The 9,976-nt window shown below is 43.2% G+C and overlaps 1 protein-coding gene across 1 annotated transcript in view; it reads right to left on the bottom strand.

Moving 5' to 3' along the window:
• The window catches only part of mymx (myomixer), a 28,792-nt gene that overhangs the window by 1,644 nt on the left and 17,172 nt on the right, over nt 1-9,976 (bottom strand). Inside the window, exons 18-31 of the mRNA XM_020601204.1 lie at nt 9,949-9,972; nt 9,341-9,493; nt 8,297-8,514; nt 6,957-7,140; nt 6,719-6,874; nt 6,017-6,394; nt 2,159-4,111; nt 1,581-1,715; nt 1,387-1,461; nt 1,169-1,294; nt 971-1,062; nt 782-867; nt 639-702; nt 339-520 (exon numbers count right to left, since the gene is read on the bottom strand). Coding sequence (XP_020456860.1) covers nt 339-520; nt 639-702; nt 782-867; nt 971-1,062; nt 1,169-1,294; nt 1,387-1,461; nt 1,581-1,715; nt 2,159-4,111; nt 6,017-6,394; nt 6,719-6,874; nt 6,957-7,140; nt 8,297-8,514; nt 9,341-9,493; nt 9,949-9,972 — 3,826 coding nt within the window. The remainder of the gene's footprint in view (nt 1-338; nt 521-638; nt 703-781; nt 868-970; nt 1,063-1,168; nt 1,295-1,386; nt 1,462-1,580; nt 1,716-2,158; nt 4,112-6,016; nt 6,395-6,718; nt 6,875-6,956; nt 7,141-8,296; nt 8,515-9,340; nt 9,494-9,948; nt 9,973-9,976) is intronic.

Raw genomic sequence — 9,976 nt, forward strand, 5'->3', positions numbered from 1 at the left:
ACCCTATTTTTGTGTATTGTGGTTTTTAATACTTTGTTGCCTTTATGTAACTTTTTATTTTAGGACTAAGTGTTCTTTCTGGCATTTGACTCCTTACCTGACTCCAAAGGAGAGCTGCACAAGAATTCCTATATGCCTAGACTGTCTGTTTATGCATACATGGCAAATAAAAATCTTGACGTGACTTGATCTACCACAAAGGAGAGCTTTTCTATTAGGAGGGGCCCAGTGGAGCTATTTAGTAGGCAGCAATGGAGGGTATTCCTTGTATTGCTTCTGTGAAGTGTGAATATGGTGCAGATGTATGTCTGATTTTGTCTACAAACAGAAGAACATACCACAGTAGCCTCCATGTGAAGATGAGCTGGTTGACTGCTCATCCAAACTCCTTAAGTCACTCTGTGGCATATGACTGAACTCTCTGGTGAGTACAACAATCTCTGTGGGTTGAGCAGGACCCACTGGGTTGCACCTGGGGAACGTGGGGGTGAAATCATGTTGGGAGCAGGGGGAGGAATTTCTGGAAAGTTGAAGGGAAACTTAAAAAATTAAAAATTAAAAAAATGACCTAACATCGTTGTAAAGATCAGAAGCATTCCAACTTTAGGGTTGGAAATAGTTGAACTATCATAACTTACAGAGAAATGGCGAGGTCTGGATCAACTGGGACATTTGATACTGAACATACAGAATCACTGTGACCTTTAAAGAAAATGTAAGCACATTAATGTAACATAAATTCAGTCCTAGGATAAATGAGCTTGGAACTAATGATGGTTACCTGTGTTTGCTTGTATTTTCATCATCCATTTCTTCATCATAAAGCATGAGGACGCATTGAGCAGATATTCAGATCCATCACGGAGCCTGAAGGTTAGAAAGCAGGAGGAAGGTTCAAACACACAGCTGTCTAAATCTGTATAAGATATATAACATCACCAGTCTAATTTAGTAGCTAATAAAGTCTTACAGTAGTCGAAAGCAGTTGGGTTTCTTGGTATAATCTGGTGCAAGTGAGCACTCAGCTCCCATGAGGTTCAGTGGCAGGCCACATGCAGAACTCTGCAGCACAGCACCAATTGATCATCACTGACTTCATACAATTCACTCCAGTTATTTATCATTTCTGTTCTCCTGAGCTCTGTTTGCTGTACTTTTTTCTGCTTACCTTCAGTGTATCTTTTCTGTTCTGGTAGAAGCACAAGGTATGTCTATGTAGGACGGCATGGTAGGAGCTCCAGCCTCTGCAGTCCGCCTGTGAAAATAGGTAGGAGCTCCCGCCTCTGGAGGCCGCCTGTGAAAATAAGATAAGAGTGTGTGCTGCTGACTCTGGGCTTTACTTTTTCTGAGCGTGCCAGCTGGGTTAAAGACTGAATGGAGCCTCACTTTCTTTCCTCCCAGCTGCAGCTTGTGCTTCCTCTCAAGTGTTCCTTCCATAGACAGCAGCTCAGACTTTTCACTCTGACAATGGTTTGAATTAACAACAAAATTCAGACAAAAATAAAATCGCATCTCTGTGCTTTATCACAAAACACATATTTTAATAACCACAGAGTGACACAGATTGCAGGACGTCTCACCAGGCTGACACAGCGCCCTCCGGTGGCCACCTGGTCTTCTTGCTTCTCCATGTCCTCCAGGCTTTGTGATGCTTTTCTTTGCGGACAGGGCCCATGCACATCCATATGAACTGACAGTAGACTCACTGACTGGTCCTGTTCATAAAGAGAACAGTCCACAGTCATCACCAAAGACAAAGATATTAGAAATAAAAGTAATAATATCATTCTGTTGTGTTTAATATCAACACTGCAACAGTAATTAAAGCAGACAACTCCAACTATATGTTTACAGCTAAGGTTTTGCAATATATATTCATTATCTACAAATGACTAATGGAATACTTACTAATATTAAGCTAATATTTATAACTACTGTATTAATTTAACATCAAGCAAATGAATAAGTAGATAGCATTTGTATTTTAATATTCTAATAAGGTGGGCCAAAATTGTTTTCCACCTCTGAGAACAATAAAGTTGTAATTTTCATGCTTGAAGCAGAAATCTGAAAGACCTATTATGAAAACCTGGGCAAATAAAAGTAAAATAATCTGCATGGCTATGTACCAGCACAGTATGTCCAACGCTGACCTCACCTTTGAACAACCTGTGTGCTCGTCTGCCTCCTTCCCCACCTTTGCCTCCTCCACCTCCTCTTCCTCCTCATCTTCTCTATATTGATAAATATATCTGCGATTGTCACCTATATCCGGCAGTTTCACTGAATCCGATGCTGTCTCATTCACTGCCACTAAAGTTTTGCTGGCCAGTTCCCTGTTAGGAAATGCTGCCCAGGACCTCCTGTCTCCTATAGCCAGTGGAGGGAAGCGGGCTTCTGGGCTCTGCTCCTTGTCATAACCCAGCAAGTTCTGAATGTAAGATGGCAGTCTGAACTCGGCCACAAGGAGGTTGGGTGCAGAGGCTGTGACCAAGTTCCTGTAGAGCACAGGTGGGGTCTTTGGTGAAGCTGAGCGAGATTCCAGGTCTCTGGATTGGTCTGAGGGTTCATGCTCCTCCTGGCTGGGCTGGTACATGATGTCTGAGGAGATGCTTTGCCTGTAGCTTGTCTGGTTCCAGATGTCCTCCAGTTCTTCTTCTTCCTCCTCAAACTGCTGGTGGTTGAGGTGGACAGGCTCTGTTTCTAGCACTTCTGAGTATGGAGATGGGCCTGAGGATGTTTTTCTGTTCTCTCTTGTGTTAGTACAGTCTATACCTCCCACTTCAAGGGACATGAGCCTCCCCACTACTCCCTTAGGCTGCAGAATATCTGGGCACGGTGCTTCAGTGCAAACCTTGATTCTGCTGGAAGTGGCGATCCCAGCATCGACTGAGTTATGACGAAGACTCGTTGTTGACTTCAGATTCACAACAATGTGAGAAGCTTGACTCAGACACTGAAGGCTCTCTTCACGCACACTCCGGGTTCTTGCACCTTTATGGTACTGGTGTCCGTTTAGGTCTCGAATGAGTGTATGAACACTGGGACACTCATGTTTATGTTTAGTGATACTTTGGCCTTGGTTCACATAAATAGGGAGTTGAGAAGAGTGGCTGGTCTCATCCCTTTCTGCTGTACTGGTTTTAACCTCTGATGGCATTTTGTCCCACTCCTGCTCTGCACTTTCATGCAAACTGGCCGGGGTTTTAGACATGTCATTATGAGTCTGAGCCTCACGCTCTGCAAGGGAAAATGGAAGTGGTGGCTGGAAACTCTTGTCCATATCAGGCAGATCTTTTGCTACAACTGTCAAAGTCTGTGTTTCAGAAAAGCAGGTATCTGTTGAACTGTGTGTGATGGCAGGAGGAGGTCGATTCTGTTTGAAAGAGCTCAGGGCTGTGTGTCTCTGGGAGTGAGGGTCTGTATCAGCCACTGCTCCTTTTTTGGATTCAGGGGGGGAGATAGTAATGATGTCCTGAATGCTGGGGATGAGGGTCATGTCCTTAGGTAGGTCAAAGCTCAGCACAGAGCCTAAAGATAGGAATCTGCAGTGGCTTCTCACCTGACTTGTGGAAGGAGAAGTGGTTGGCCCCTCTGATACAGCATATGGAGTAATAGTGTATTCTCCTGAACACTCTGTATCAATGGCCTTCAACAGGGAATTCTTCATATAGGCTGTAGCTTCTACTCGCTTCCCACTGGCTGGACTATCCAGTGAACTCTTCTTCCTCCTGCCTTCCTTCAGTGGCCATGTACGTGTGTCATATATAATTGTTTCACAGGCATAATGAGGCATCCCTTCTGGTTGCTCTTCAACTCCCAAGATTTTCTGGATAGTATGTCTGCGGGCATCTATCTTCCTCTTTCTCTTCTTGCCCATTGTCTTGAGGCTGCTAAAGATGGAGCTGCTGCCACTCCCTGTCAGGGATTGGAAGGTTAGGTTGGCTGTCTGAGGCATAGGCGTGGAGGAAGAAGGTGAGGAAGAAGAGGATGGCAAGAAAGCAGGGGAGTCTGAGGCTGCAGAGCGGCTCTTTTGGCGGGGTAGAGTGACACTCTCATACACAGGGGGCACAGCCAAGTTGTTATCCTTGACATGCAAGTAGGTACTTACCTATTAAAAAAGAAAGAAAACGATATTAGGTATGTATGTGAGATCTCATTTCCTTGATGTTGTAGATGTGCTATTGCAAATGGTTAACCCTAGAGAGACTCATGTGTACTGCAGGCCAGAGCCTTGCAGCCCTCTGCGAGAACAAAAGCAGTTTTATGTGTTACAGATGAATGATGACATGAGAGCAAAACTAAGACAATCAACTTCTTTTTAGAGACAAACATCTGCCTTTTTTTCCACTGCATCCCACACATCCAAGAAAACAATGGAGTCAGGAATGTCCAAGCCTCACACAGCAATGCAAATGTATAAAAAATGCAAAAGAAAAAAATCAGATGAAAGGACAACATGGATATGACTGCACTCATACTCACTCAGGACATAATCAAAACCACATGTGGTTGCACATGCCGTCATAACCAGCTGTAATGGCTTGACCTTTCAACTCTGTGACTAATCTCTTGTTTCTGTGGAAGCCCCAGACTATAAATCATTGTGTGCCGTTTTAGGCCCCTTCTTCAAAGTTCAGTACCGGTTCTCTGTCTAATGACCGGGCCTGTATTGGAACACTCCTGCTGGGAGCCATTTTGGAGCACAAGATTTAATAGGAAGTGAGGGTGAGATCACTTGTTTTACGCAATTGTGGCACAGCCATGGAGAGTCAGACAAGACCGGGTTTACATCAGGCTTGTGGTGACATGTCAGAAGGCAAAGAGAGTGTTTCTATCAACATTCACAGCAGCAGTGCTTCTTTTACTCATCACCCTCATTCTCTCTCTGTCATCAGACTGGCTTTAAATCCTGGCTCAATGAACAAGCTGAGGACCAAAGAAAGGTTTCAATGTCAGAGGAAAAGTCAGGCTGGTTTTTGGTTGAGGATTTAACCATTCATCGGAGTTTACACAAAACAAGATGAAAGATGAATTGCATTCACTGTAGGAAATCCAAAATATACACATTTGTTTTCAGTGCCTCAAGCTTTCGTAGATAATTCCTCATGTTAGTAAAGCTGAGATTTTTTAACAGTTTACAGGACTTCTTCAAATATTAATGTTGCATAATACACAGTCTACTTTTAAATGAAATGCCTTATAATCTAATTTGAAATCCAGTTTTTCATCTGACATGACTGTATACTTTATAGTAACTGTATAGTAACCAAACTGGTAACACTGCTAAAGACAATATATTTCTCTCTGAAAACAGGACAGATTTTTGTTCACTTGTTGCAGGTCAGATTCCCATCCCATTAAATATCACAACAGAATGTATCTCATTAAAATCTATTTTTTTTTGCTTTTGCATTTCTGACTGCAGGTAAGTAGGAAATGGGCTCTGACAGAAAAATGGTTTGTTGTCTTTTCTCACTTTTTCATGTTTCTCTTTAATATTTCTGAGACATCACAGGGGGAACTGGCTATACCTTGTAGCAGAGGTTAGTAGGGCATGCTGACCTCAGAAAACAACTGCACACATCATGCAGCCTTTGCACAGTTCGAGACATGGCATGCAATGCCAATTCACACCTCGCTATTTACCTCATTTGCGCTCTGCCGATAAATCTTTCTCTTTCGTTTTAAACTACCCAAAGTATTTTCCAAAAGCCCCTGGCAGCGCCTCCAAAAGTTTTTACAGGCAGAAGATTGAGGCACAGTGGGCTGAGGGAGAAAATGGGGGAAAAGGAAGATATGAAGGCCAAAGGAGAGGAAGGAATGAACAGCAGCAGATAGATCCCATGCAGTGTCATGAACAAAGAATGAATGTTACTGCTTTGTCCTTCAGGAACAGCAGCAAATATCAACAGTTTCAGTGCATTTAAGTAAAAAATGTATGTAGCCAGTAATAGTGTCATCTTATAATAGTGTTTGTTAACTTCTAGCGTGAAGTGATGTGCGTGCTTCTCACCCTGTGGACAGGCTCAGAGGTCTCCTCCACTACCTCATCCGTCTTAGCAGGCACGTCAAGCACCTGAACCTGGCTGCCACCTTTGTTACCAAAGCTAAGGATGAGGTTGACTGTGTCCCCTAGAGCAGGGCTGCTGGGCTCTTTGAGCACCACAATGGAGGGTGTAGGAGACTCTGATGAGGAAGCCTCACAGCTCCGTGGTCCGATACTGTTCATGACCTCATACCCATCCTCTAACTGCTTCTCCTCATGTTGCTCAGCCTGTCTAGATGGCAGAGACGAGGGCTGGCTGTCTCCTGCTTCCTTTAATCTGTCTGCATTGGTGGTGGTGACTGCAGACTGATGGGACTGGTTGGTGTCTATGTCAGGAGCTGAACTCTGTGTGGGGAGTCATGGAAAGAAAAGTTAATAAATGTTCACACTGGTAAATAAGCACTCAGTCTCTACCACTGTCATGTTGTCCCTACTCTTAATTGGTTGATTATTTAATTATTAGTTTTTGGTGGATATCCTGATATGTGTACACCTGGTATTTTTTCTGCTTCTGGCCCCATGGTACCAAAATATTTTGCATTACTTCTGTCTGTATGAGTTGTTATGGATGTTTTAAAATATCATTTTAAGGGGATTATATTTTAGCAAAGGTCCTTAAAATAGAAAATGAACATGATGGGTACAAGCGGTGCCTCTCTGCATGTTCACCTCTGTTAATGGGGAACACATGGTGACCTCAGAATAAATGTTATCTTGTGAAGGCTCCCGTCGGCTCTTCTTGTGAAGCCACTGTTGTTTTTGAGCCCTCCAGTGCACCAAGATCCACCCGAGCATACTCCTCAGTTCCTCCATGCGCTCTCTTACCTGCAAGACATTACTTGGGTTTTGTAAAAGCAGGGGAAAAAAATTTAATAGTATATTCTAGGAAGTGTGTAGCCCTGCTCACCATCTGTGTGAGGTGGTGTTCTTTGCCCAAAAGGTTCCTGCCTGTGGCCGCCAGCTCATCAAACTCCTCAAACTTTTGCTCAATCTGAGTGTCCAACTCTGCAGCCAGTGGTTTACGACCGTCTTTCCCGAGATACAAGGCGGCATCTGAAAAAATGCATGACCTGGTGTCTTCTGTCCATGAGCTATTCAGAGGAGCATGGTGGGGTGAGAGGTGGTGGAGGAGACAAGGAGAAGGGCTGTGAGAAAAGTTGTGCATTCGCAAAACATGAGATTGACCAGACTCTCTCTGATAGAACAGGACAGTCATCGCCTTGTCACACTTGGCCCAGAAAACTTGTGCACATTGTAAATTATACATTTCATCAGGGACCTGTTTCACAACTAGAACATCCTGTTTTTAGCATGGAAAAATATAGTAATAGGCAGATGTTCTTAGTGTAGAGGGGAAGGTAATACGAGGATTATCTTTAGGACCAGACAAGGGACAGAGTTTAGAAGAAGGGTTTAGAAGTTCACTCGGGCCTTCCTTCCTGGCTTAGAGCACACCTGAAGGACAACAACATCATCTGGCATTTTGTTTGATTCATTAGGCTTACTTTAAGTGTCTATAAAACTCATTCATCAAACATCATCATTATTTGAGGGCATGAAATCAAATATTTGTACTTTTAGACTGCTTATGAAATGTGAGAGACTAAAAGCTTGCAGTGATTCCTTAGTCATATCGGCCAAGGAATAAGGAATGCTGAGTACAACAGTGATTCCTTTTAAACATTTAACCTAAGTCTTTTTTGTACAATAATAACTTGCTCACTATGCTTTTATAATATGTAGATTCCTGTTACCTGTATGTCCCTGATGGAAAAGGGAACTGTGGTTTAGTTTTAACAAGGTAGTTACTATTTATTTTCTCTTGAAAATTTGTCTAATGTTTATAATGTTTGTGTATTTATTTTTATCTTTTTGTTTTATTCAGTTCCAAAGAGAAGAATTATGGACCCAATCCCAGCTGACATAAGGCAAGAGGCGGGGTCCAATCTGGACAGGTCGCCAGTCTATCACAGGACTGACAACCACACACACCCATGCTCACTCCTACGGGAAAGTTAGAGTCACTAATCAACCTAAGCTGCATGTCTTTGGACTGTGGGAAGAAACCAGAGTACCCTGAGAGAGCAAAGAAGTTCTAATGTTTTGTAAATAAATGGTTTGTTTTTGGCATATCAGTCTCTGGTTCCAGTTTGGTCTGGCCAGTGAGGATTGTATCAGTCTCATTAGAAAGAAGATTATGAACATCTGGCCCAGAAAGGGGTCACAACATCCCTGTGCCCCACTTACATCATAGCAAGGTAGCTTCTGAAGAACTCTTGGAGCTGCACAAACTCTTGTAGACGTGATTTGTTCTCCGTCACACTCCTTCCCAGCTCGGTCCAGGCCTGCAGCGTAGCCTGGATCTTTGCCCTGAGTACGTGCACCCTCTCTGGGCACAGCTCCTTCAATCGAGAAACCTGGTTCTCCATCTCCTTTACGTCCTCCCTGATGACTTCATAGTCAATCTGTGGAATATCACAGTAAAAATCTATCATCGATCAAATCCGGTATCACTCACACAGCCTGTACCAATTGTATCTCTGTATGACTATGACCTCATCGCCATAGCTTCATGCATATTATTCATCTCGAGACCCATATGGTCGACATATGGGCTGCCACGCTATAGCAAGCCTGCAGTCTTTTTTCTCCTTTTGACAAGGCAGTAATTAATAGTGTTGAGGGTTCTGTGGGAGTAATACTTCATAACGTTTCTCAGCTACAGCATGTCTCAAGAACACTGAGTTGTGGATGCCTCTCTACTGACGGCACAGTTATTTCAGTTTAGAAGATTAGGTCATTTCTGCTCTTCAGTGATATCAAGTCCAGACAGCTGTGTGTGCGTGTGATAAACATAACACTGCCCAAAAATGAGTCACACAGAGCTTTACCATCTCCAACCCTATGACCCCGAGATGTACATACACACCCCACCAGATATATTCACAAACACACACACACACTTTGAGAGCTAACAGAACAGTGACTCGCAAGCATAAATAATCATCCTGTGTGAATAATAAACTTTGCACGCTCTATCTGTGTATGTGTGTGTGATTGCACAGTCCAGTTTATATAATAAATTAAACACAGCACACAGTGGGGTGGGCTGACTTTTTTAGATGTGAAAAAATCTGGCACAACAGAAAAACACACAGTAGAACAATATGTTGGAGGTGAGAGTGAGAAAGTGACGGTCAGTGGAATGGAATACTGGATCGCATTAGCACCACTGAATCATTTAAAATGTTTATACCATGACCACAACATGTGCTGGCATCTTCCTCTCACCTCCAGGTGGTCCAGCTTCTCTTGCAGAGCCTCTAGGCCACAGCGGTCTGGCTCACACTGGATGGCCATGTCTGTCTCCTTCTCTAGAATATCCAGGCTGAGCTCTTTGCTACAGCACAAGCACTCCTCCACATGCACCGCCACCCCAGCATGCTGGTGAGGCACAAAGTCATCATGAGTGCTTGTAGGATGTCATTAAGTCATTACTATGTATTATTTGTGTTCCAGTGAGAGCCACATTGCAAATTAATGTTTCAAATAGTGCCATGAAGCCGCCCCTGGCATGTGTGTATGGGCTTAATTTGACATACAGTATGTAGTGCTTTTTTTTTATAACCAAGGATAAAGTGAATTAGCCAAAAACACTCATGTGAGCGGGAGTGGTGGCTCATTTGGGGCCTATTAAAGTACACAGCCACACACAAGGAAAAACCAGATGTGCCTCTATTGTTTTGTACAACAGTTTGTAACAAATGTTTATAGATTTAGAAACCTTCTAAGATCACTAGCAAAAATTGGTCTAATCTAATAAAATAATAGAACTAAAGCTCCAATGGACACGCACTATGTCGAGAGATTTCAGTATAAACTCTCTTCCATCTCCGTACCACACTGATCAGCTCCTGGATGGCCTGG

This window comes from Monopterus albus, unplaced genomic scaffold, assembly GCF_001952655.1.
Source record: "Monopterus albus unplaced genomic scaffold, M_albus_1.0 scaffold3.1, whole genome shotgun sequence".
Taxonomy (NCBI): Eukaryota; Metazoa; Chordata; class Actinopteri; order Synbranchiformes; family Synbranchidae; genus Monopterus; species Monopterus albus.